Source organism: Anomalospiza imberbis, chromosome 8 (assembly GCF_031753505.1).
Source record: "Anomalospiza imberbis isolate Cuckoo-Finch-1a 21T00152 chromosome 8, ASM3175350v1, whole genome shotgun sequence".
Lineage (NCBI taxonomy): Eukaryota > Metazoa > Chordata > Aves > Passeriformes > Viduidae > Anomalospiza > Anomalospiza imberbis.
The window spans coordinates 22,654,711-22,680,888 of NC_089688.1; the positions used below are offsets into that span (position 1 = coordinate 22,654,711).

General features: G+C 57.1%; 2 protein-coding genes across 4 annotated transcripts in view; one reads left to right on the forward strand and one right to left on the reverse strand.

The window, feature by feature from the left end:
* The first annotated feature begins 55 nt into the window (after positions 1 to 55).
* MRPL43 (mitochondrial ribosomal protein L43) lies at positions 56 to 1,088 on the forward strand. Its single transcript, XM_068197918.1, has 3 exons — positions 56 to 225; positions 559 to 671; positions 857 to 1,088. The coding sequence occupies exons 1-3, from the start codon at positions 95 to 97 to the stop codon at positions 1,069 to 1,071; spliced, it is 459 nt and encodes a 152-aa protein (XP_068054019.1). The 5' UTR covers positions 56 to 94; the 3' UTR covers positions 1,072 to 1,088.
* A 50-nt stretch (positions 1,089 to 1,138) lies between these two features.
* The window catches only part of SEMA4G (semaphorin 4G), a 29,703-nt gene continuing 4,663 nt past the window's right edge, over positions 1,139 to 26,178 (reverse strand). Inside the window, exons 3-18 of one of the 3 annotated variants that reach the window (XM_068197916.1) lie at positions 9,605 to 9,857; positions 8,296 to 8,499; positions 7,699 to 7,761; positions 7,521 to 7,619; positions 6,266 to 6,359; positions 5,919 to 6,032; positions 5,564 to 5,730; positions 5,246 to 5,415; positions 4,942 to 5,086; positions 4,642 to 4,864; positions 4,440 to 4,555; positions 3,964 to 4,115; positions 3,712 to 3,773; positions 2,362 to 3,630; positions 2,031 to 2,150; positions 1,139 to 1,948 (exon numbers count right to left, since the gene is read on the reverse strand). In XM_068197916.1, the coding sequence (XP_068054017.1) occupies positions 2,774 to 3,630; positions 3,712 to 3,773; positions 3,964 to 4,115; positions 4,440 to 4,555; positions 4,642 to 4,864; positions 4,942 to 5,086; positions 5,246 to 5,415; positions 5,564 to 5,730; positions 5,919 to 6,032; positions 6,266 to 6,359; positions 7,521 to 7,619; positions 7,699 to 7,761; positions 8,296 to 8,499; positions 9,605 to 9,637 (2,499 nt within the window). In that variant the 5' untranslated portion in view covers positions 9,638 to 9,857 and the 3' untranslated portion in view covers positions 1,139 to 1,948; positions 2,031 to 2,150; positions 2,362 to 2,773. The remainder of the gene's footprint in view (positions 1,949 to 2,030; positions 2,151 to 2,361; positions 3,631 to 3,711; positions 3,774 to 3,963; positions 4,116 to 4,439; positions 4,556 to 4,641; positions 4,865 to 4,941; positions 5,087 to 5,245; positions 5,416 to 5,563; positions 5,731 to 5,918; positions 6,033 to 6,265; positions 6,360 to 7,520; positions 7,620 to 7,698; positions 7,762 to 8,295; positions 8,500 to 9,604; positions 9,858 to 26,178) is intronic. The other 2 variants (XM_068197915.1, XM_068197914.1) reach the window with 2 other exon arrangements.

Below are 26,178 nucleotides of genomic sequence, written 5' to 3' on the forward strand. Positions count from 1 at the left end.
CTGGTCCCGCTCCCGGCGCGTCACTTCCCGGCGGCGTCGGGGGTGCCCCGTCCCGCCCCTCCCGCCGGTTCCGGCTCCGGGTGAGCGCGGAGCCATGACGGGCCGCGGGTCGCCCAGCCGGTTCCTGACCGCCGTGCTGCACAACGGCGTGGGCCGGTACGTGCGGCAGCTCCAGCGCCTGCAGCTCCTCTTCAGCCCCACCGCGGCCGACGCCCGCGGCGCCAGGTACCGCCGCAGGCACCGCCCGACAGCCGGGGATGGGGCGGGAGGAGCCTGGTGACCCCTTAGGTGGCAGAATCGGTCTTCCCCTGGGCCTGTCAGCGTGGGGAAGGGACAGTGCTGCTGCCGCTGATCACACGGCAGCGCCGGGGTGGGACCCCCAACCTCCTGCGAGACGGGGCAGGATCTGGAAGGCGGCACCGGGGGCATCACCCCAAATTCTGCGCTGTGACCCCCCCGTGGGCCCGGCACGGGCGGACGGTGACCCATGTCTGGCGGCTATGGCGATTCGTCCCTTCTCTGGCCCGGCTGGGGCTGAGCGTCCCTTCTGGCCCCCAGGCAGTTCGTGGAGGAGGCGGCCCAGGACTTCGCCCGGCAGCACCCCGATGTCGTCCTCTACGTGAGCCCCCACTCGGGCCCGGGCCCAGCCCCGGTGCTGCGGGCTGAGTACTGTGAGTGCTGGGGGGTTTGGGGAGGGGGTGGGGACGGGGGTCTCCCTGCCCTGCCCCGGCTCTGTACTACCTCTGCCCGGCACAGATGGTGCCAGGGCAGCTGCTGTGGGGTGGGGGAGCAGCAGCTGCCTCCCGGAGGCTGTGGAGTGGGGGGACCACGGCCTGACCCCCTCACTCTGCTGCAGTGAACGGGACCGTGCGGGACGAGCTCATTGCCAGCAAGACGAGTGAGGAGATCGTGCAGCTGGCCACCAAGCTGGCCAACCAATCCGGCCTGGACGTCATCCGCATCCGCAAGCCCTTCCACACTGACAACCCCAGTGTCCAGGGCCAGTGGCACCCCCTCACCAACAAACCCTCCATCCTCACCGTGCAGGGCCCACGCCTGCAACCCCAATAAAACCTTCTCCACCCCCACGTTTCTGCATCCATTTCTCCTGCCTTTAGAGGGACACTGCTCCACCAGGTCCAGACAGAGCCATTTTTATTGCTGGGGGGGAATGTGGAGCTGTGCATGAGAAGTGCCAGACACAAAGTGATGCCCCTCCTTGGGGGGTTGGGGGTGGTCCTTAGGGTAGTCCTTGGGGGTGGCTCACACCCCCTTCTTGCAGCAAAAAACAAGGGCTGGGGCAGGGTGGCAGGGTTTACAATTCTTGCCTTTTGCTGCTTAGCCTCATTCTCCTGTAATAGGAGGCCTGAGCTGTAGTTCGTGAGGGAACCTGGGGGTTGTCATCCGTCTCCTTTTTCCCCTGCAGGGCTGTCCTTGGCAATGTCCTGAATATGGAGGTACGAGCAAGGAACATGGGGGACGAACATGGATCCCCACAGGTCTGGCCCTTCCCAGCTTCTCCAGTGTCACCACACTGTCCCTGGAGCATGAGATGCTTTTGTCACCCCCATTTCTCAGGTTCCCCAGGAGGTGGCAGTTGCAGAAACAGCTGGGAGGATTTAGGGACCGTGGCTGCTCCTGGAAACTGCCATGAAGAGAAGGCTCCAGAGGGAGACAGGCCCTTGTCCAAGGTTCTTCTTCCTCACTGTGTGAGGACATTTCCCAGCCAATGCATTTTCCCATGGATGGCAGGGCTGTGCCTGAACCCCAGTTCACCAACGGCACTGCACAGGAGGGCAGAAACATGTTGTGCTTGGAGCCACAGGGGCACTGCAGACATCAGGGGCATGTGGATGCTGCGCTGGTCCCTTGTCACGCTGTAGGGCACTGTGGTGGCTGCCAGTCCTGCTGCTAGTGCATCTTGCTGCTTGCTGCTGCATCCAGTGCCCTGGGGAAAGGGAGCAGAGCCCTGTCAAGGTTGGAGGCCCTGGGTGTGCCACCTCCCCAGTGCACCCAGCCCCGTATTTCACCTGTGGCCTCTTCGCAGTGGGCACATGCCCCTTCACCAGCTGCTCCAGGGTATTCTGGACGTCAGCTCCTCGCCCTATCTCTTGTCCCTCGCCAAACCATCCTCTCCCAGAGAGGAAACCCTGAGGGGGCAGATGCGGAACAGCGGGCAGGGGCTGGAAGCCACTGAGACTACCCCTCACAATGTGAGATGTGTCCAGGGCCCCTCTCCTGCCTGAGGGCTGGCAGCTGGGGAAAACCCGCCAGCCCTACATCAGCAAGGGATCCTGTACCTTGTGTGAGGCACAGGCACAGTGTGTCAGCCCTCAGCCCCCCTCCATGCTCTTCACCCACCTCTCAGCAGCTATCCAGCTCCTGTGTGCCAAGGGATGCCCAGCAGGGCTGGCCAAGTCCACACATCCACAACAGCATCTCTCTCACGCCTGGATGAACAGACAAAAGCTCTCCCTCCCCTTGGTGTCCACCTTCAGCCAGGTGCCAGCTCCTGTCTCCAGCTCGTGGCCACCGTCAGTGAGTTTTTATATATAAATAGATCTCAAAATTTAAATAGATACTTTTTCCTTTTTTCTGTGCAGCAAGTCTCAAAAGTGAGTGAAAAGCCAAAGGAATGGCCGAGCCTGGGCCCGGCCCAGCTCTGCTATCAAGGAGGTAGTTTTGCCTGAGTTTTGTAACGCTGCTGGCAAAGGGTGGGAGAAGGGGCTGGAGGGGAGGAGGGTCCCACTGACAGGACCCCCCTCCCCAGCCCCTACACGGAGCTCTCATCCAGCTTTTCCACCAGTTGTGTGTGTTTTCGCTTCTCCAGAATTTTGCTGAGCTCCTCGGTGAAGGATGCATTGTAGAGTGGGGAGGCCAATGGCTCCTCCTGCTGCTGCAGCAACATGTAGCTGTTGCCGTTCATCTTGCGGAGGACATTGGGCAGAGCCCCCACACCGTTGGTGAGCTCGGCTGGCAGCGGGGGTGGCAGTGGGGGCACGGCAACCGGCAGCTCCTTGACTGGGGAGGTGGCAGCTGTGGGCGCCTCGCCAGGGATGATCCGCAGGCAGCCATCGGGATAGGTGAGCTCTTCCTCCTCCTCCTCCCGGTGGCCCTTGCGCAGGCAGTTGGCCGAGACGGTCTGCAGCTCCACGCTGGCTGGCCGTGGCTCCGCCAGCACATACTTGCCCTTGCGCTTCTCCAGGCAGGACATGTACAGGAGGATGATGCTCAGCACGGTGCAGAGCACCACCAAGGTGATGATGGCGGAAATGTAAGCGACCTTCATGTCGTTGGTTGCCTGGCTGGCAGCATGGGGTGATGGGGCAGCTGTAGGGCTGCGGAGCAGCTCGGGCAGCACGGTGAGGCTGTAGGCAGCCAACAGTGTCCGGAGACCCTGCTCCTCACCGTAGCAGCGGTACTCGCCACTGTGCTGGGGCAGCGTGTCCGTCACCAGCAGCCCATCCACCCCCACGCGCAGCCGGTCCTGCCCTGTGCCCAGCACTTCGCTGCCATTCAGCAGCCACACAGCTCGGGCCAGGTTGGAGCGCTGGTCACAAGGCAGCAGCACATCGTCCCCCTGCAGCACCGTCCGGTTCTTCCACAGCAGTGAGCCTGTGGGGACACGCACTGCCTTGCACCTCTCCCAGCTATTCTAAGGGATGCTGGACACCAGCATCCCCATAGTTCTGAAGGGCAGGAGAGACTCACCCCGTCCAGAGCTGCTCCGGCATCCCTTGTTGCCACTTTGAATGTCCTGCACCAGCCCTGTGCTGCAAGGCATGGGGGGCTCAGCCATACAGCCTCAGCTGAGCCCACCCTTATGGGGATCACAGCCACCAGGAGACCCACTGTCAGATGCCAGACCTTTGAGGTTGGCTCTGGGGTGATGTGAAACAGCATGGGATGGGGCAAGTGGAAGGCTCATGGGGACCCATCTGCGGATGGGCAACCCATCCCTACCTGTCTGTGGTGGCGATGGTGCGGCATGTCCTGCCATCCCAGGCACAGTAGGGGTCTCGGGCGAGGATGCAGTCATAGCAGGAGGCGTACTTAGCGCAGGAGGCCAGGGGCACCTGCACGATCCCACTGGCTGCCCCCACGTACAGGCTCCTCTGAGGGGGAAAGGGCTGGCTCAGTATGGATCCAGCATGGTGCTGCTGGACTGTGGAGTGCCCCATGGTGCCCAGAGATCCCCCCCCAGTCCCACAGCACAGCTCTCTCTTCATGGGTGTGCACGAGAAAAGCCCCCAGCTGCCAGTCGGTGCTGATGGCCAGGCTGGTTCATTTCCGCAGGCTACCCTCCTGGGCTCCAGCACATATCCCAAGCTGGGGTGACCCAGGAGTCATGTCCCCCCAGTGCCCCAAACAGTGCAGTGGCAGCTTCACAGCACAAGCATGCCCCATGTGTGGTCTCCCTTACTTGTTCCAGCCCTCACCTGAATGTGGGAGATCACCAGGCTCTCCACAGGCTGCAGGTCCCTGAACACCTGCACCTCCTCCACAATGTGGATGCCAGAGTTCACCACCACAGCCTTGTGGATCCAGCCATCCCCTGGAGAGCAGAGCAGGGGATTCAGGAGGGAATGCGAGGTGTGCCCTTTGCCCAGGAGAAGCCTATCAAATTCATCTCACACTCACCTGTCCCCATGAAGAGCACATCATAGGAGCGGCCATCCAGGGCCTGCACCCTGTCTACGGCCAGTTGGCTGTACACTACGTTCTTCTTCACCAGGATCGGCTCCCCGCCAGCTGGCTTGACCTCCTCAAACATGAGTGGGTGCAGCTTGACAAAGTCCAGCACACTGTTGGGCAGGTCCTGCGAGGAGTTGTAGCCCTTCCTGCGGGAGTGGTCCGTGATACACTGCCCAGGGGAAACAGGGGTCAGAGAGGAAGGCACCTGCCCCGTGCACCCCCTGCTCTGCACTCCTAGGCACTCACGGAGCCGGGCCGGGGCTCAGGCACTGCACCATCATAACGGGACCATTTGCGAGCCCAGTCCTGGTACTCCATGTAGGGGCCCTCGAAGGCACGCTGCACCGCCGAGATGTTGTAGCGGCACACGGCCGAGGCCTCCATGGTCCTCCTGAGGAACAGAACCTCACGTAACCCTGGGCAGATACATGGCTGCTCCCAACCAATGCACCCCCAGGTGCTGAGCACCTGGGGGTGCCCTCATGCATCTTGGGCTCCCCTGGTGCTGCAGACTTTTAGTCCCAATCATTTTAGCCGTTGCCCCACTCACCACTGTGCTGAGAGTGTGAAGGCAGCGTAGAAGACAGTGCTGGCCCAGCCGCCCCTGTCCAGGCTGCAGACACTGCGCAGCACCTCGTAGTAGGGGATGTAGCAGACCAGGCGTGCCTTCATGAAGGACGTCCACTTGCGCTGCAGAATCTTCTTCCCCCCAACATCGCTCTGGGAGGGTGTAGAGAGCATTTCTGCACAGGCTGGATGGTTGCTCATTCCCCTCTGCCTGTACCTCAGACTTCCCACAGGCGGAGGCATGCTGCCCCTGCACCAACAGGAGCAGTACTTGGCTCCCTGTGGCTGGGAACATGCCTACCTTGCAGACACGAGCCACCCGGGCCACTCGGGCCACCTGACTTTTGTCAAAGAAGGATGTGGTCTCCTCTCCTGCCCGCTCCATAAAGAAATAGTAGATTTTGTCATCGTCACCCACAGGGCTGTCCTTGCTCTCCCGGACCAGCACAGAGGTCACAAACTCAGCGTCTGGGGACACGGAGCAAGAGATGGTGATTGGAGACCATCACAGAACGGGGAATCCCTCCCTGCCTCAGTTCCTTTTCATAGCAAACCACACAGGACTCCAGAGCCATCCCCCACACCTGCCCCACACTCTTCAGGGCAATGCACAGTGTCCCATGGCCCACGAGATGGGAGGGACGGGGACATCTCACCATTCAGCCAGTGCAGTGGGGACTCCTCTGTTTTCAGTGGCCGCTGGTGCAGGTTCCTCCGAATGTCAGGGAGGCTCCGAAACTCGTAGCGTGTTGCTGTGTACAAGCCTCCATCTGTGCAGGGCAGGTGCCCGTCAGCATGGCCCTGCAGCCTGAGGACAGCCCCACAGGCCACCAGCATCCCCAAGCCCCAGGCAGGCAAGCAGGGGGAGGACCAAGTCCTGATTTGCTAAGGCCTCTGCACGTGGAATCCACCCAGCTGGCACCCCCTGGAGAGGTGTTGGGGATGGGGCCATGGTCAGTGGCATCCTGCATGTGCCCACCAGCCCCGGAAAGGTGCTGCTTACCCACAATGAGGCCGGTGTAGCCACGGGCAGGGTCGTATGGGCACTTCTCCTTGCCTTCTTCAAAGTGGGACGGCAACATGAACCTGTTGGCATCCTTGAGGGGAACAAGGAATCAGGTTAGACAGGAGGGGACAGACCCACCTCGCCTGCCAGCCTCAGGCGCTCTGCAGAGGCTGCTAGCAGAGTCAAAGTGATGCCCACAACTATGCCCTTGTCCAAGTAAGACCAAGCCCCCCGGCACCCTCCAGCTGTCAGAAACCACACAGCCAGCCACAGCCCCCAGCCAAGAGTGGGTAGAGGGCTCTGGGAGGAAGAGAAGCCTCAGCTGGGCTTTGCATGGGCACTGGGCAGGAGCCAGCCAGTGCAGCCAATATTCCCAGACAGCGCCTGGTTGAGAGATGTTGCTCAGCCAGCCTGGAGTCCCCCCAGGTGCTGTCCATGTCATGGCAGGAGTTACTTTCTTTGGGGTTTGTAGTTCAAAGCATGTTAAATAATGACGGGGCCCTTCCAGCTTGGCAGCTCCTCCGCCCAATTTCCAGTGTGTGCGAGGGCCAAACCGGACCAGCAGACAGCCATGGGAACAGGCACGGCCTCTCCTGGGCTCCCTGGCCACACTGCAGACATGGTCGCGGGGCCCCTTTGTCCCCCAGCTCAGGAAAAGAGGTGGGCAAATGGCAACTGAGTCTCCATTGACTCAAGGAGCTACTGAAAGGGGGTCAAAGTCCCACTGCCAATAAAACAAGGCTGCTCTTGCACACTCTGCCATGAGTCACAGCCATGTGGGAACTCTCAGACTAGCATAGGAAATCCCTGTGGAGGGGCTTGCTGAGTCAGTCTTGCCCCTGTCACCTTTCCCTGGGCATGAATACCACCTGCCATCAGCCACTCTGCAACCCCTCCTCTGGGAGGGTATTCTGCAACAGCAGGCAGCGGAGACCAGGTCCGGGGCTGGTGCATCCCACATGTGTCTCCCATGGCACTGATCCATCCCCAGCCCTCTCGCTTGGGGTCAGAGTCCAACTGCAGTGCTGGGGTGGGGACTTATGGCATCTGCATCATGGTGGCCACATCCTAAAACCTACTTACCCCCGCCTGGGAGTCACTCACCCCCACCGTGAGCCAGGCAGGGGCAGGGACAGTGGTAGAAAGGGAATGGGGCTGTGGGTTGAGATGGTGGGAGAGGACAGGGGCTGCACCTCTCCAGGGTGACATAGTGGCAGGGGACAGGTGGCAGCTGTGGGTGAGCCGTACTCACGATGGCGGCGCAGAGCGGGTGGAAGGCGTAGGTCCCACAGGCATAGAGGTGGGTGCTGTTCAGCCGCTGCAGGAACCGCACGTGGTTGAAGCACTCGGTCTGCAGAGGGGGAGCGCAGGCGTCACAATTCAGGAAAAGTGGGGGCAGCCCCTCCCTGGCACCCACCCAGCGGCTCTACCTTGTTATTTTTGCCCTTCTGCAGGCAGTCCATCTGCTTCTCTGGGGAGGCTTCCCAGTGGATCTGCAAGGGGAAGAGAGACTGCTACTGCATGACCCCCATCACTGCATGGTCCCCCTGTCGCTGCAACCTCCAGCTTTCATCAGAGCCATCAGAGATGATAAAATCCCTATTTATTTATTTAGGGAGGGATGACTGCTCAGAGCACAAGATGGCGCCCTGCACACATCCCACCAGCGTGGGGCAAGAGTGATCCCAGACCCCAACTAGTGGGCAGACATCCAAGAGCACTGCAGGAGCCTGGAGGATTTTGAGATATCCTTCCCTGGGGGAGCAAAAAGAGTGTGATTCCTTCCCTGCCCTTCATTCTGCTGGGGTGTCCCTGAAGCAGGCAGCTCTGAGCTTGGGGATGTCTCCCACCGCTGTCCCCATTCTGCCTGGCTGGGGAGAAGAGCCAGGTGTCCACAGGGGACCTGGGGACAGACTTGGAGACATCACCTCCAGGCAAGACCTGAGACCGCGAGGGGGAGGTTGAGCAGGGATAAAGCGGCCACGATTTGGACAGGGATTGGGCAGCGTGTCAGAGGTTGGGCTCACCGTGTGGTGGGAGCCGTCAGCCACATTGCTGGAGTTGAGGGCGAAGATGGCTCCCCTGGCACCCACGTAGAGGATGCCCCGGTCGTCCTCCAGCAGCAGGGTGCTGTAGTTGAGGGTGTGTGCATTGAAGCGCTGGACTCCCGACAGCTCTGCAAAGGGAACAGGGGGCTGAGGGGGACCCTGGGGCAGGCACAGCGCGAGCCACTGGGAAAAGACAAGAGAATGGAGCTGGAAGTGGGTGGGATGGCACTTAGTGAGGTTATCAGGCAGGCAGTGCTGGGTGACAACAGTTACAGCAGGAGGAAAAGAAGGGAGAAGATTTGGTAAAAGGCAAAAGGCACTAATTGGGCTCAGGCTCACAGAGGAAATTTCTCTCCACTAATTAAAGTACAGCTCAGGGGTGGGAGCTGCAATGTCTGTGCACTGACCTGCCATGTTGTTTGGGAAACTGCTGAAGAAAGCAGAAACATGCTGGCAGTGACCCTGGCTCTGAACTGAGCCCAGCCAGCCCAGGGAAGGATAAAAAAACCTGAACCAAAACTGTCATACAAAGGGAGTGATTCTGCTGTGAGACTGAGTGCTCCTGTCTGCCAAGTAAATGAAACCATCCAATTTGGAGTACTGAGAAATGTGAGGTAGGACTCAGCCCTCTACAGAGGGACCAGCAGGAAATGAAAATTCTATGAGGCTTGGGACCCTGTATGCAGCTGGAAAAGCAAAGATTCCCCATCTTTCCCAGAAAAGAGGCATTGCCTGGAGAGAAAAGGGCACCCCAGCTACTAATGAAACTCTCCCACCATCCATTGCTGAGTTGAGCCTCACTAATGAGGTCAATGATGCCATGTGGATCCCCAAGGGATGATGACACTGCTGGGCTCACTGATACCACAGAGCTGGAGGTCAAGAGCTCAGTGGCAATTAGAGAAAATCATGGAAGAAGGTTTCCTGCTGACTATTTGGGCCATGAGATCCCAGCCCAGGTGTGAGGTCCAGCTCAGGACACCCTCCAAGGGCTGCTGGGCAGGGCCAGGGGTTGGTCAGGGCTGGCTCCCTGTACATCCTTGTCCCCTCTGGCTTTTGGGGAGATGATTTTGCCATGCTTGCTTATTTGGGGCATGCAATACCAGTCAGCCATGTGGGCTCTGATTTCTGGAGCCCAGGGGATCAGAGGCCCCCATGTAGCCACTCTCCCATGCTGAGCCCCCTGCTCCAGGGGGTGGCAAAGACTAGAAGCAGTCACAATGCACCAAGGCCAACGCCAGCAAAATCCCAAACCTCACTGCCACCACCAAGACCCACATCCCCTTACCATCAAAGGTGACTGTTGTCCTGGGGGTGGCATCCAGGTCGGTGGCAGAGCGCCGTGATGGGTAGCCCATGGCTGCCGCTGCCATGAAGAGAGTTGTCAGGAGATGTGCCGGCCCCACGCTCATCTTCCCGCTCTCTCGGCAAGGGCAGCTGCCTCAGCCGCTGCCGCCGGGCCGGCACAGCCAATCCTCAGCACGGGCTCTCCAGCTCTCTGGGGCAGGGCTGGCCACCAAACCCTCCTGAAACACAGAGCGCTGGGTCAGACACTCCTGCTGTCCCAGCACCCGACAAGCAAGCAGGCTTGGGAAGGAGCCAGCTACATACACACATGGATGCTTGACCCAGCACGGCCTCAGACCAGGGATGGCTTCAGGGAAAAACAAGCCCTCATTTGCTCAAGGGGAAATTAAGGCATAGCACAAGGCACAGATCCTGCAGCCATCACAGAGCATGGAGGGGAGTTTGAGCACAGAGACCTTCTGCGGCATTCCCCTGGGTCAGCAACCATTCTGTGACAGCAGGGAGCTGCTTGCTGAGTACTTGGGTCAGCTGCTTGGAGGTACATTTTCCTCCAAGTCTTCTCTGTGTTCATCCCTCATTCACTCCCAGCCTTTTGCTCCTGCAGATCCCCCTGACTGAAGGATATGTTTCAGCAGAGGCAGCTGACCCCCCCATTGCATATCACACCCGAAAAGCAGACACATTTTTCCCTCAAAAGCAGAGAAAGGGGCTCAGGGCCAAGCCCCTCTGTGGGTCTCTTGGCACACTGGCGTACCCCAAGACCCACTGCCCCCCCAGAGTGGCTGCAGCAGGAATGGCAACAGTGAGGGTCCTGGGGAGCCCAAGGTCTCCTCTCCTTCCCAAAAGGTCAGCTGACCATGTCCTGCTGTGCAAGGACATGGTCTTTGGCCCCAGCTTTGCCCCCCCTGAAGTGATGAGACTCCAGAGGACTGAGGCATTAGAAAGGATGCTTCAGGCATGCAGGGATGTAAGGTGAAGGAAAATCCATACAGGAACTGCTTGGAATCTTCGGCAAGTCTTTTCAAGCGGAAACAATTTCCCCCCCTCAGTGTTTTTCCACAGGATTTCAGTTTCTCTTTCATCTCAAGCTGCCTTGAAGCTCCACATCTACTTCAGCTCTCACTTTCATGCATTCGATCCTTCACAAATAACCCCCACCTCTCCCAGCTGCACTGAGCAAAGCCACCAGCTCATCTTGCAGGCATTAAGGAGAAAAAAGATGACCGGGTATCTCTGAGCTGGAGAGCTCCTGGTAAGCAACCAGCACCTAAGCATTTGCTTAGAGATGTATAAATATATATATACACCCACACATATATATATATATATATATATATATATATATATATATATATACACAAAATCCAAATACCTGACCCTGTAGAGAAGCTGCTCAAACATGCTCACTGCAAACAATTTCCCTGAAGCAAATACTTTGCTGAGTCCCAAGAAGAAGGGAGGTAAAACCAAGGTGAAAAGGGCTTTGGGGTTGCAAAGGAGAAGTGAGGGGCCGGATGTGGATTCAGCCATAGTTCTGCAGCTTGCATCAAAGTGCTTGTTCCTTCAAGGGGTTTCAGACAAACCTCACACCTGCTCTGGCTGCTGCCCCAGAGCATTCCGGGAATGAGGCAGATGGGAAATATTTCTCCCTGCTGCCCCACTGTCCCCCAGGCTCCAGACCAGCACAGAGCACCCAAGAGCATCCAACCCTGGGTGCAGGCAGCATGCTGCAAGCAGGGCTGAGCTCCTTGGGGAGCAGATCCCAGAGCAGGCTCACTCCATGTTACTCCTGTTTCCAGGACAAGCTCTGTGCAGACAGAGGGTCTGCTCATGAATGACGCACAGCAATGCAAGGCAGGTGAGTGCAGATAGACATCGAGAAGAAACAATTTGCTTTGGTGGCACCATGTCTAGCACAAGCCAAACCCACCAAGCTTTGGGCAAAGGAAGTGGTGGGGTCACACCTGGAGCACCAAAGCAGCCCAGCCAGCCCTATGCTGACAGAGCTCCATCCCACCAGTGGGAGTGAGGCCACTCTGGAAATTACAGGGACCCTTCCCAAGCATCCACATGGGGACATGGGTCTGGAATCAAGCACAAGCCACAAGAGCTGCTCCACCTGGGATGAGAAAGCAGAGTGGAGGAGAAACCTCCTTACGACAAGGCAAACAATGATCTCTCATAAATGAGTAACAGGCCTGCATGCTGCTGGGCGTCCTCACCTTATCTCCCCTGCACAAACAATCCCTGAACTTTGCCTGCTGCTTGGCTCCCGATGTGCCGGGGACAGGAGCCAGGAGTGTGGCCGGCCAGGGTGGCAGGGATGGTGTTTATCACAGGGCCGGTGTGGTGCTGCGAGCCAGCCCCAGCTAACATTTAACCATCATACACACCGAGCCAGTACAGGGGGAAAACAAAAATAAATTAAACTGAGAGGTTGTGCAGGGTTCCTGGCTGGGCAGGGGGGAGCAGCCTCCCATGCTGTCAGGGCTGGGCTCTTCTGCTTTTTCCAGGGAAGCAGTTACACCCATTTCCAAAGGCTCCTTTGACCAGATCAGATGTAACTTTGTCCTAAAGAACATTTAATCAGTTACGTTGTAAGAGCCAGTTAATATTTTACTCAAAGAGAAGGGCTGTTCCAAGATTGCTTTTTTTTTTTTTTTCTAGTTTTTATTTTTCATACCTAGGGTGGAGGAGGAAAAGCAAGAAGGAACTGAAACAATCCTTGGCTCCCCTCAGGTCAATACCCTGATCTGCAGCCACACCAAACACCCCCAAACCCATCACTTCCCTCTTGTCAGGGTGCAAGTTCTAAGCTCAGGGTGAAGCGGAGGGCTCAGGCAGGAAGCAGAAGAGGTCCCACCACTAGGACTGGGGACAGATGGATTACACAAGTCCAGCACTTAAATGAGAAACAGAAAAAAGCTGGGAATGGAAATGCCACAGAATTTTCTCTGGGGGAGGGAAAAAAAAAAAGGAGAGATTAAGAGGCTGCAAAGCAGCAGCTCCAATGAAACTAGGAGTTTAAGAGAAAAATTGCCCGGAAAAGCCCACCCCACCCCCAGGAATGAGCTCCCAAGTCCCTTGGCACCTCACCTACTTCCCAGCACAGGGGGTCCGACATAGGACCTGACAGTCCAGCCTCAGCTCCCACTGAGGCTCCCGTCGCTGGCTGGCGACGCTGAAGAAGTGAACGGTGGATGCAGGACCCAGCCACAGGACTGACGGACACCCCGAGAGGGGCGAAGCCAGGAACCAGCTGCTCTACTCACAACGTGTAACATCCACAGAGGCGAAAGCCCACCCTCCCACCACTGGCCATCAGTGCTCCTAGGGGCTTCAGCCACAGCTCCCAGCCTGCAGCCAGACGCAGGTACCGTCTGTCACCAGTGGGATGCGTTTGCTGGTCCCTGGGGAATGCAGGAAAGCAGTGGGGCGGCAGAGGCGTGCAGGCGTGAGCGAGCGAGCCCCGGTCAGGTCTGACTGGGTTTACTGGGTCACGATGGAAGCTGTGTGAGCATGACTGTGCCGGCCTCAGCCTCCCACCGGCAGCCAGGCGGCACAGCACACGCAAATGGGCTGGCCCAGTCGGCACCTCCTTAAAACCCCCATGACCAGCGTCTCTGGAGAAGCAAAAAGCTTTTGATGAGTGAATTTCACATTCTCACCAACCTGGATCTGGCCAAAGAAACAAGCCAAAGCTGCCACACACCTCAACAGCCACTGCAGCAGGACATTCTGTGGGCATAGGAGCCCCTTCCCACTGCCCCATAGTCCTCAAAGTCACAAGGAAGCAAAACCTGGGAGCACAAGGTGTTTGCAAGCTGCAGTGCAAGGAAACTGTGCTGTCTGTGGGGCTGCCAAACATGGAGACCACAGACAGAGTCTTACAGGCCCCCCATAGATGTTTCCTCATGAGCACAGATAAAATTATGCCAGCTTTTTAATTTCAAAGGAACTCAGGAGAAAGAATGGAAGTGGAGCATGGGAGCAGCACTTCTCCAGCTCACCCACAGCATCCACTCTGGATAGCAGGACAGATTTGCAGAGTGGGATAAGACATTTCTCCATCCCACCCCTCCTTAGACAACTTGTAGTTGTTCCACCAAGATCTAGAAAAGCCCAAGCAGGCTCCCAGAGTGGCTGCTGGACAATCCTTCTCTCTCATGGGCTGTTCCCCTTGGCATCACAGACTACTAGAAGCAAGCACTGCCGGTTTCCCAGTGGGAGACAGGGATTTCCAGTGGGTCTTCTCTAGGTTATGGAGCTGCAAAAAAGCCTTAACAAAATCCCCATCAGGGACTGCACCAGAAGACACCAATTGCACTTTGCTTTTTTTATGGCAGCCTAGCCTGAGCACTCCAAACCCCATGCAGCCAATTCCACTCTACCCACTGGGGCCAAGCCTGGCTCATCCCCCTGCAGCCACTCACATTCCCACTGTCACTGAACTGTTCTACCCTCCAGGAGACCCACTCAAGCTGCTCTCAGGTTCAGCTGAAACAGCCCGACCCGTTCCTGAAAAAGGCACCTGCCCCAGGGGATGAGCTGAGGTGGGGAGAGCTCCCGGCTGCCAGGCGTGGGAACAGCCAGTAAGTTATGGGAAGGGAGACAAGCCTAGCCCCAGCCTGGATGTGAGCGCAATGCATTTTGGGCCCCCCTTCCCTGGAGGCGGCAGACCTTGGGTGGGAAATCCTGCGAGATGTGGGAAGAGGAGCCGGGATGGAGGTTGCCAGGCAACTTTAATTCAGCCCTTGACGAACTTCCAGCACTTTGCTTCTGCTGCAGAGCCCAACCAGCAAATGATAAAACATCAGATCCACCCCAAGCCCATAGTGTCCATCTGTCCATCCATTTGTTCGAGGAGTTTGCTCCTGGCCTCATGCCCAGATTGCCCTGCAAGGACATGGGTTCCCCGTGGCAGTACCCCCAAAGGCCAGCCCAAAACAAGCCGCTGTTCCCGGCACAGATTTGCAGGGGCAGGATTTGACCCGTGGGACTGAGCTGGCGCTGCTGCACAGATATTTCTCAACCAGATGGGATTTTTGTCAACAGCACAAGAAAAAAAATGCTAACTTGCCAAATGCCCTCGAGGAAGAGGGGACCCGTGCTGGGTCAGGGAGAGAAGGAGCACAGTGACCTCCTGGGAGCCCCTCCCTGGGTTTATTTTAGTTGCTTTCTTTAAACAAAACCATGCTTGACCCTGAGGTGCTTCAGCAGACACACACTAGAGCTTCCGCCATTCAGGAAGCAGATGTACTTCTCCTTTACCCAAATTTGGGATTTGGGCACAGAGAAGGGGAGGAAGAGCTGCAACATCAGCTCCTCTCACAGAGTATCCTGCCCTGCTCCCGACGCAAAGCCCCCACGCAGAGCACAGCCATCATGGAGCCAGAGAGGCGGGTGGGAGGCTCCTGCAGGCCATGGGAACAGGCTCTGAATTCCCATAGCACAGTCCCCACCAGCCACCAGCAGAGAGCACCCAGCTCTGATCCCAGAAATGTCACGGCAGGGAAGACACATGTGAAGTAGCAAAGTGATGGATGGGAGAGAGAGTAGGGACAGTCGGGGATGTGGGCCAGTTTAAGGGGCTCCAGTGCTGGAGGGAGCCAAACGTCCCTGGAAAGACAAGCTGAGCAGTCAGCAATAAAACTAACAACAACCCAGTTTCCCACAGATTTACCCCCACCCAGCACCACGCCTTTATCACCATCCCCCGGCTGCATTCCTGTGGGGAATGTTGCCCACCCCACAGGGGGCAGGGATACATGGTGTCCTCCCTGCAGGGCTGCGGGGATCAGGGTGTGTTAGCTTCTCCCAAGCTCCCTGTTTTCACTAATCTCACAAGAACTAGTTCCTCTCCTCCATCAGGTCGGGTCTGATGTGCAGCAGGAGATTCAAAGGGGCTGCCAGGCAGCAACATAGCTCAGTGCCAACTCCACATGAGAGCTCTCCAGCCATTCCCATCCAAACCCACCCAAAAAAGTCCCACTGAGAAAATAAGGAAAGCTGCTCTGCCCTGTGTCATGGCTGCCAGGCACAGGGACAGCTCTGGTCCAGCTGCTCATGACACGACACAAGCAGACAGCAAGAGCACAGTGCCCACGAGAGCAGAACAGATCACTCCTCCACTGCCCACCCTAATGGAAAAGCCATCAACACTGTCTGTTAGTTGAAACAGTTCCTTGTCTGGATCCAGAGGCCTTGCCAGGACATGGCCTGGAAAGGTGCAAGAAGGGGAGGCTGAAGGGCAAGCCTTTGCATCTCAGTGGTTGGACCAAGAGCACCAAGGGATGCTACAGCCAGCCCAGACCCAGAGCCCCTGGACAAAAGAGCAGCAAAACTCCCCTCAAAGGAACAATTCCTCACATGCTGGAGACCACTAGCTCTTGCAGGACAGCAGAGAGGACACAGTCCCTATGGCTCTTCCCTCTCAGACAGCACGTCCCCCCTTTGGAAACATCACAGCAGGAGCCCTGGGTTGACCCCACAGCCTGGGAGCACCTGAGAGTACAGCAGGGAGTCGTGCAACAACCGGGAAGTGAAACCGGATGGTGCCGAGACTTCGTGGCCTCGCTCTGACTTCACTCTCACGCCTACAGTCCAGGACATGGGGGAGGCAGAGTGCAGCCATGGAGCCCTGAGATATGGGATGCAGATCCCTGGGGCTCCCACCTCCTCCATCCTTAGGAAGAGGCAAGCTTGGTGCTAGCAACATCACCTCCAAACCCCAACATGCTCCATCCTTTTTTCATTTGCAGCATGACAAGTTTCACCGCTGGCCGGCAGCCCCTCGGCAGCCTGGACAAACGAACAGACAGACAGCCCTCCACATCACAGCAAATTCTCCCAGCAAGGGGGCGTCTGCATCCAAGTGGCTCAGCACTGGATGAGATCTGCAATTCAGCCTTCAAAAGCTTTGTGGCTGAAGCACATTGTCTCCTCAGCAAAAGCAGCAAAATAATTGTAGAATTAAATTCCCAGGAACAATTAGAAAGAAAACAAGAAAAAAATCCCAACCCTAAATGTAAAAGGACATCTCAAAGCCAGCAGATTTCAGGGCTTTTTAAAGCATCTGAATCCATTTGCCCGTCCCTGTGGCTGCACTGTGTTTCATTTCACTGGGCTCATACAATGCAAGACACGGAATTAACTTGGGTGTTTGTTTAGAGCCGGTTTGTCTTCCAGTTATTTTCCAAAGCCAGGTTCGAGTTTCAAAGATGTTTCTTGGCAATGCCTGGGGGTCCCGCCGTCGGGATGCTGCGGGGCTTTCCCAAGGGGAAACAGAGGCTCAGAAATCACACACAACCTGGGGTCCTCTTGGCAGGGGCAAGAGGTGTAGCACAACCCAACTTGTCTGCAGTGATCATGGGGCTTTCTGCTGCAAGCCTGTTCTTCTCCCTTTTATTTATTCCAAAGATAAACTGTTTTCTTTTCCAAAGTCCAGCAAAACCAGATGACGGGAGTAGTTTTAGGGCTCCCAGTTTCAACAACATCTTCTTGTTTCCTTTGCTTTCCCTCCAACAAAGCTTCAATTCGGGGTCAAACCCAATTTTGATATTCCACTTTGCATTCAAAACTGCACAGCACAAAGCAGTAACATCTGGCCTTTCCCACAGTTGTTTGCATACCACAGCTTTGTTGCCCCAAAATCAGATCCCCGCATTATTTACATGGGCTGGGCTTTGCAACAGGCAAACGGTTGCCCTCCATCAGGTAACAGAGGTGGGATTGTACCTGGAGGGATCTTTTAAGCAACAAGAAAAGCAGAACCCAGAGCACACCCTGAATCACAAAGCTGCATCCCGGCCCCCACACCGGTCGGTTACCTGGTGCCTGAAACCCTGGGACTCTGTCTCTGAAAAGCAGAGCTCAGGCCCCAGGAGGAAGGAGGGGGTGGTTTTGGTGATGACCTTGCTATGGCAGAGCCCTCATGCTTGTAAATCACGAGGAGCTCGTGGCACAGCCTGCCAGGGAGGAATGGAGATGGCAGCGTTTCTTCCTGAAGCACCAGCCAGGCAGGGAGCTCTCACCTTTGAACAGGAAAAGGCATCCACCCAGCACCACAGTCCCGGGCGGGGGGTACATAAAAATGTCTGGGGATATCACCTCTCCCCTCTGAGAGGCAGCAGGTCCCCAGGACAGGCCCCCTCTCACAAAACCACCCATCACATGAGCTGCTTCCCAACAAGTCTCATCAAGATGCCAAGCAGAGCCGGCAGGCAAGTGCAGGGAAATTCCCCATACCCGGCCAGGCGAGAGGCTGGCACCGCTGCCCTCCTGCACGGGGGGCCGGCAGAGGCCCCCTCACCAGTCTTGCTAAGCACACCTGGATGCTTTTCCAGGCACATGACCTGCCAGATTTGCTGAATAAACCTCCCAGCTTCAGCAAACCCGCTGCATTCCTGGTGGGTAAAGTGGTGAAATGTTCAAATAGATGTTGGAAAAGGCAGTGGGGGGAGAACAAAGCCTCATCTGCAGGAGCTGAAAGGGTGGTTCGGATTTGGTTTGGTTTTTTTTTTTCCCCTCAGGTTGCAACACAAAAACAAAGTCCTGATAGGGATCTCTCCTCCTTGGGGGCAGCTCCCTGCCCCTCATCCCTCTGGGCAGAGCAAGCCTGGCCAAACCGAGATGAAGCACAGACCTGTCCTGCAGGGCACACACGCAGCATCTGCGGCTGCCATGGTCACCCTGCCCAGGTTCGGGGTTCAGGTGGGAGGGCCCCAACCAGCGCCAGCCGCAAAGGGAAGCAAAGCAGCCGGAGCCCGCACTGGAGGCCAACTAGCACCAAAAATGCCGCTGTTGTTATTAATAATTTCCCTGCATCTGAGCAGAACTGCACTCCTCATCCATTTTGGGAAGCCTCTTTGTCTTAGGAGACTGGTTTTTTTTTGGCACCCGAAGAACCTTTTCATGGTTCCCCCTCCCACTTCACACTCTTGGTTTAAAGGCCAGGCACAAGTCACTGGCCCACCCGGGCACTAACGGAGAGAGCAAAGAGAGCCCCAAATTCCAGTGCTGCAGGTAATTTCTACCTTTGGATTGGCACGAAGATGCAGACAAGCCCTCAGCGCAGGCTGGTCTGCTTTGCCTGGGGGCCATCTGCAGCCCCCACAGCAATGCATCCCAAGGAGATGAATCTCGACGAGCCAAGGCTCAGACAAGCCACATTCCATGACCACCTCCTGGTTTCCAAAGGGAAGGAGAGGGGGGCAGGGATTGCACTGCATCACCTCCATCGGTTTAATACCTCCCAGCCATCTGAAACACCAGGTGACCCCAGGTAATGCTCAGCCTTCCCAAACACCCCCAGCAGTTCTCATCCCTACCCACCCCTGATGCCCCCAGCCTGCTGGGGAAGGAAAGAGCAGCATCCAGCCCTCCCTGGCCAGAGCTGGTGCCCTGTCTGTCCGCAGCTCCTAGCATCGTGTTCCCTCACCCCCCCAGCATGTTCCCCCGTCACTCCTACCCAGGTCCCCCAGACCCACCTCACCCCACACCCCAAACCTGTCCCCAAAGAAAGTTCCTGTACTGCCACTGTATATCCCACCTCCCCTTTTGCTCATCATCCCCAAATCCTCACCTGCATCAGACCTACCCTGATCACCTTTCCCTGCTGCTTCTAAGGTTCTGCCCTCTTGTTTCCCCAAACACATTATCCCCCGGATTTCAAGCACAGCAGGTCAGAGCCCTGCTCCTCTTTCTCTGGACTCTTCCTGTGAGCAGCACCCACACCCAGCACCCCAGATCCCGCCTGTGGACTCAGCACCCAGATCCAGCACCCGAGCAGACCGAACCAGCATTTCAAGCCCCACTTGTGTACCCGAACCAAGACCCGGCACTCCAAAAACCCTACCCTGCCTGTGGATTCAGCACCCGGACTCAGCACCCCTAATCCTGCCTGCGGACTCAGCAGCTGGGATCCAGCACCTCAAACCCTACCTGCAGACCCGGACCCGACCCTGAGCCATCACCCCAGGACCCACCAAGCGATTCAACACCCGCACCCAGCACTCCAGATCCTGCCCGTGGGCTGAGCACCCAGCCCCAGCCGTGTGCACGCAGTACCCGCACCCAGCCGCACGCCCAGCTTCCCGGATCCTGCCTGCGGACGCGGCGCCCAAACCCAGCACCCCCCTGGCCTGCGGACCCGCACCCGCCCCGGCCGGCGCTGCCCGCGTCCCCTCGGTACTTGCCTGGTGCGGTGGCGCAGCAGGTGCGGGCAGCGCGGGCGGCACGGCAGGCAAGGGCAGGGCAGGGCTCGGCACCGCAGGGCTCGGCACCGCAGGGCTCGGCTCCGCAGGGCTCGGCTCCGCAGGGCTCGGCTCCGCAGGGCTCGGCTCGGCAGCGCTGCCCGGCTGCGCGCGGCCCCGCCGTGCCGGACCGAGCCGCGCCCCGCACCGCCCCCTGCCGGCAGCGCCGTGCGCGGGGCCGCCGGCCCGCAGCCAGCGGCCGCCGGCGTGGGGCCGCGAGGAGGAGGAGGAGGAGGAGGAGGAGGAGGTGGCGGGGAGCGGAGCACGGCCGCCCCTGCCTGCGTTGCGTGGAAGCAGGTGGCAGCATGTCCCTCGGCAGAGTCGCGGCAGGCAGGGACGGGATGCTACCGTGCAGCCCCCGGTGGGCCCCCAACACGTAGGGTGGGCCGGGGGCTCACTCAGCAGAGGTGGTTTGGGTGATGCAGCCCCCAAAAGCCCGTGTGAATTCCCTTTGCAAAGACAGAGAGACAAAGGACTGGTATTGTGGACTTAGGATTATGAAAGAGCGTGACTGAACACGGGTAAGTGTCATCCTACTCTGCCAGCACGGCAAGTACATGCTACCTGTACCATCACGCCAATGCCCCCAGTCAGTGTCAGCACAGCACAGCCCCCTGCCATGCCATGGTGCTCACTAAGGTGCCTTGCTCCTCAAAGTCACCCCAGCATTCTGCACTGCACGCCTGAGTCAGGCACCATGCCCCATCTTCTCTCTGCTCCCAGCACATCTCGCCATTCACGCATGGCGGAAGGTTGTTTGGAAACACAGGCAGGTAATGGTTTCTCTGGGGCCCTGTGTGGAGCCTTTTTATCCTGGGTGGTTTCTGCAGCTCCTCCCCATGTGGAGGAGCTGCCAGGTCCAGGCCTGTGTTTGCTTTCCTTTCGTAAGCTTCCAGCACCTGGCCAACCCTCCCTCCTCAATCCTCACAGCAGCAGCAGGCCTCCTGAAAGCAAAACTCTGAGCCAACATTGTGTGTAATCAGCAGGTTGGATCTAGGGCAGTTGGAAATCAGCTGAGGCAGGAGGTGGGGAAATGCTGTACCTGTGTAGGCTGAATTACAGCTCTCTCAGAGCTGGCAGGGTGGCCGGGTGATGCCAGCCTGTGGTTACAAAGCCATGTGGTGCCCAGTCTCAGCACCATCACCTCTGGATGCCAGTTCATCCCCTCCACTCCACACCAGCCCATCCCAGGGGTGAGGTCTCCAGGTAGAGGACAAAGGCCACCCCAGCCTTACAGCCTGAAGACCTGGAGCCAGACCCACAGCAGGGCATAAGGCTGAGCAGACTGTGCTACAGTTGCTGAGCATAGTCTGGGGATGAGGGTCAGCCCTATTTGAAATTCCACCACCTTCTGTACCTTAAAGGTCAGTAAAGATAGCAGGGCCAGGGTGTTCCTGTGGGGAGCCTGACTAACTTGCCATTCTCAGGGCCTCTGACTGCCAGGATCCTACCTCCTACAAGCGCTATAGGTGGTAGGAGGGTAACAGAGGTTTGAATCCCCCCAGCCCTCACCTACCAATGGGTCTCAGCTGAGGAGGGACTCATCCAAGTGCTCTTGATGACAGGTGGTTCTGTCACCCTTGCACACACTCCCCAAGCAGCCACCACCCCCTCTCCCAGCATATCCCAAGACCCATTCCTTGTCCCCACTCTCAGAGCAGACGCTACCCACCTCCTTGAGCACTCCCTGCCTTCCCGCCCTCGCCTCCTCTGTGCTCCAGAGGCTAATTACCATTTCCTCCAAGGAATTTCCTCCTGTCCTTGGGCAAAACCCCAGCGTCTCCTCCACGCCTCACTTTGCCTCACCCCTCTGCCCACCCTGCGGAAGTGGGAGGCCCATGTACTGGGAGCCAGGCAGGGATGTTCTAGGCCAGCCTGTCTTACCTAGGTATGGGGTGTTTAGGTGCTGCAAGGCAGCTGCTCCTCCACATCCTCTCCAAATCCCATTCCCTACCTTAGCAGAGGCACAGCTGGAGGCTGTGGGGCTAGTTATGGGGAGAACTGGTCCATGGGCGCTGGGGAAGGGGGTGCCAGGGCTGGGACAGCACTGCCCAAAGCTCCCCCTTATCCAGGGCACTATGCCCGTCCCACCCTGCAACAGCACTCCCTGCCTCCCACGTGGCTGGAAGCCGAACCCAGCACAAATTGGAGCTTCGTTAGCTGCTGGCCTTGCAGTAGGATAATTAGTGCGTGAGTGCAGAGCAAGCCGAGCCTGGCGTGACCAGCGCTGGGCTTTTACAGGCCCGAGCTTGCGAGGCTTTAATTAATTAACACGAGTCATTGGCAGCTGGAAACAGATCTATTTTCAGAGCTTTGTCTGCTCTGCTGCCCCCGTGAGATTAACTGAAAGAATTTAGGGTTTCAAGAGGTTGAAGGCCAGGGCCTTCCTCTTCCTTGCATGGCTTTCCCAAGAGTCAGAGTGGGTTCCAGGCAGCAGGAGCCCAAACAGATCCAACCCTCTCCTGTACTTGTATCCCTCATATCCATGGATTCGTTCTGCCAAGCAGGGAGGCTTGGCTCCTGCTTCAACCCTAGCTCAGAGCCAGGAAGGTGCTGGAAGGGGAATTTCCTATTGGGGCAGCTCTAGAATGGTAGAATCATTATGGTTGGAAGTGATCTCCAAGATCATTGAGTCCAACCTTTGCCCAAAAAACACCTGGTCAACAAAACCACAGAACTAAGTGCCATGTCCAGTAGATTCTTGAACATCTTCAGGGATGGTGACCCCACCACTTCCCTGTGCAGTGCATTCCAATTCTTAACAACACTTAGAGAGAATAAATTCTTCATGATGTCCAACTTGAACCTCTGCTGGTGCTGCTTGAGGCCATTTCCTCTTGTCCTATCACTTGTTACCTGGGAGAAGATACTGACCCTCACCTTGCTACAAACTCCTTTCAGACAATTATAGAGAGTGTCACAGTCTCTCCAGAACATCCTTTTCTCCAGGTTAAACAACCCCAGCTCCATTATCTGCTCCTCACTGGATTTACAGCCCTACAACTTCTATCCCAGCCTAGGGGCCAGCCCAAAGCAGGAGACTCTTTGAGTGATGACATGGTGCCTTGGGAAAACCCCCTCCCCAAAACCATGCCAGATTTTATCTGTAGTGCTCTCTCCCTGTTACTCGAAATAGCCTTTAGGAAACGGAAATGCTTTAGTGCCCTCATCACCAGCCCAGAGACTGGTTACTGTTTAATTTCTTCTTGTTGTCACTTAAACACTGTGTCCCACAGAGAGAGGACTGAGTAGAGCAGGCTCTGCCATGTCACAGCCCCACCTGTACATGGGCCAGCTGCCCGGCACAGCACAACCCCACCACTCCAGCACATGGCAAAGCCAGGCAGACGCCAACAGCCAGCATTTTTGAGTTCACCTGTTTCTGCCACACTACTCTACCCATGGCAGCCAGTAGAAAAGCTCACAGTCAGCCCCTTTCACCCCTCAGATGCCCAGGGAGCCAGGGCAAAGCCATGGCAGCTCTCATGTTTCACTTGGCATCACACCCCCATCCCAGCCGGCATCCCAAATGATGCGAGGAACTATAACAGGGCCACGACACCGTGAAATATTGATGGGATTAGCACGGATCAGCTCTCTCAGCACACATGCTGCGCTTGCCCCGAGCCTGGGAGACGGCAACCTGCACGCACTCAGGTTGCAGCTCAGCACCTGGAGTGGTGCTCCCGGCCAGAGACACTTCCCCAGCCACCGCCAGCCTTCAGCCTTCCTGGAGGGACATGCAGACCCCCTCAGAGCACACAATGACATGATTTAGGGTGCTTAATGCATGACACTGCTCTGCCTCAAGTGCCTCAAGGTCTGCTGGGGATGAACCATTGTCTGGCTTGGTTGTAGCTCGCACCAATAGTCACGCTGGGTCCCAAGGGACCCTCACCCTGCTTGCAGTCCCAAAACAGGCCAGCCCCCAGCCCTTTTGCCCCCTCTCAGGCTTATCCTGCACAGCCAAGACCTTAGTGGATGTCCCACGCACAGGGGTGTCCAGGGTGACTGTCAGAAGACCCCCAAACTCCCCACTGCTCTGTGTCCCCTCTCCCACTACTGGAAACCAGGTTTGGTCAGACAGAGGATTTCATTATGGATCATAGAGGTGTAAATACAAACAACTTAGCAGGATCAAATGGCAGCCAGGATTAAATTAGGGTGCACACCATGGGAGCAGCATGTCACAAAGGGTTCCATTTTGGATTGCAGCACTAACAGGGCATTAGTGCTTATCAAACCCATGGTGTTGACCAGGATCCCCAGCCTTTGGCAGGAAACTGCTTCCTAAGGCAGGCCTGGCTTCTGCTCAGCAGTACCTGCAGTCTGTCTTTCCCTTGCCCCGGGTAAGAAAACGGAGATAAAACTCCAGATCTGGGATTTGGCTTGCCAGCCTCTGTAGTCCAAGAGGCAGCAGGCATCCAACCATTTCAAGCTCCTCTCCAGACTGGTTTAAAAGCCAGATGGGAGTTACAAAATCACGGTGCTCCAGCCACTGGGGCTTTATGAAACCCACAAAGGAGTTGTGAAACTCAAGTCTAAGGCCATGCCAGCCCACACCGCAGCGAGAGGCTTGTTATAAAGTCAAAACCACCAGCGGAAAAACGGGTACTTTCCCCTTTTGACATGAGAAAGTAACAAGCAAAACAGCCTTTCTCCAGGCCCCTCCATCCCTCAGGTACGCTGTGAGACCTGCACTGCTGCTTTACCTGCCTCCATGGAAAAAAAGCCCAATGGGGAGCACACCAGCCCCACGCCACTGGGGAGTCTCACTGCTCCAGCACCCACCACCTCATCAGTCTCCTTTGCCCCCCACAGGAGCAGCCTGCCCAGATTCCAGGCTGGGAGAGCTGTGTGAAGCAGAGGAACAGAAAAGACCACACGGTGTTGCCTGGACTCCGACAGCAGCACTTGGGGCTTCCCAGCAGCTGAGTACACACTCACCCGGCTTGGCTTTGTTTCTTGAGAGCGTCATGGACTCATCAAGCCAAGAGTGATGCTCCACAGATTAGCCCCGGGAAAAAAAATATTCCAGTGGGCACAGAGCATGAAAAGCTTAGGAGCCTCTTCCCTTTAAGTCATTGAGCAAACTTTCCAAACCACTGTTTCTTCAGGCTGAGAGCCAGCAGGGAAAATTACAATTGCAGAAGAATTTGTCTGAGAAAGTTATAAGGAGATGGAAAAAGGCAGGGGCAGACCAGAAGAGCCAGCCTGTGCTGCAGCCCCTCCAGCCCAAGGCTCAGCTTCAGGGAGGGATGGGACTTTTCCCCCCAGCTCAGTATAGCACTGAGTTGCTGCCTCCACTTCCTGCAAGATCACATGCTGCATTTCTCCTCCCATAAATGCTTGGCAGTGGAAATTGGGATGTTCTGCCCAAGGCCATTTGTTGATGAAGGCTGCCAGGTACCGGCAGCCCCAGCCGCAGAGCCAAGCACCGTGCCAGGGCAGATTTTCTCAAGGGAGAAGCAGCTGAGTCACAGCAGCCTCCGATCCGTTCCCACAAGCCCGGCTGCAAGAGACGCACGGGAGTTCACAGAGGACAGGCACTCACACAGCGAGCTGGCAGGTTTGGTTTGCTTGTCTGCAAACCTCTCTAAGCCAGCGGAAAGCATCTCCCTGGCTCCGGATCTGTCAGCAGCGTGCCCTCAGGGAAGGGCTGGTGAGACTGCGGGAGGGCAGGGTCCTGACCTGCCTTTCAACCAGGCAGAGCTGCTTAGGGATGCTCCTGCAGCACGGGGGGGAAACACCAGCAGGCACTGGGAGTTCCATTAGAAAATGGAGTTTTTGAAAACTGTGGGGTCTTGTCCCAGCTCTGGGGCAGGAGCAGCACAAAGGTGGCTGCAGGCAGGGAAGAGACAGAGGCATAGCTCCAGGAGAAGTGACTTGCCGGGCTGGATGTTGACAACCCCTCTGCCCATCATCCCAGCTGCTTCCAGTAAAAGCTGGCAGGCTGCTGGCCAGGGAGCACTGGGGTGTCTCTCTCTGTTTCTGCAGGGGGGCAGAGACCCCTATGTTTTCCCCTGCATGACAGGCCAGGTCCCTGCCACACACTACCTAGAGCAGTTACACTAATACCTGGGGTTGCTTTAGGGCTGGGACAAGACTTGTGGCTATTAAAAGCTGCTCTTTTGGGTGAGCCAGCCTGCACCCCCCAGAGCTGAAGCCAGGAAGGTCTTATGGCCCCCAGCATCCACCCTCTATGCCAAGCCACCAGACAGGATCCATGTCCCCATGGTTTCACCTTTTTGCTCTCTGCATCACTGTGCACAAGCAACCTCTCTCCCAGCCCTGCCTCCTT

Excerpts from the sequence above, each read along its gene's own strand:
- MRPL43 (XM_068197918.1), top strand. The coding sequence starts at position 95 with ATGACGGGCCGCGGGTCGCCCAGCCGGTTCCTGACCGCCGTGCTGCAC. Across the intron at positions 226-558 it reads GCCGACGCCCGCGGCGCCAG|GCAGTTCGTGGAGGAGGCGG; the intron begins GTACCGCCGCAG and ends TCTGGCCCCCAG. Across the intron at positions 672-856 it reads GGTGCTGCGGGCTGAGTACT|TGAACGGGACCGTGCGGGAC; the intron begins GTGAGTGCTGGG and ends ACTCTGCTGCAG.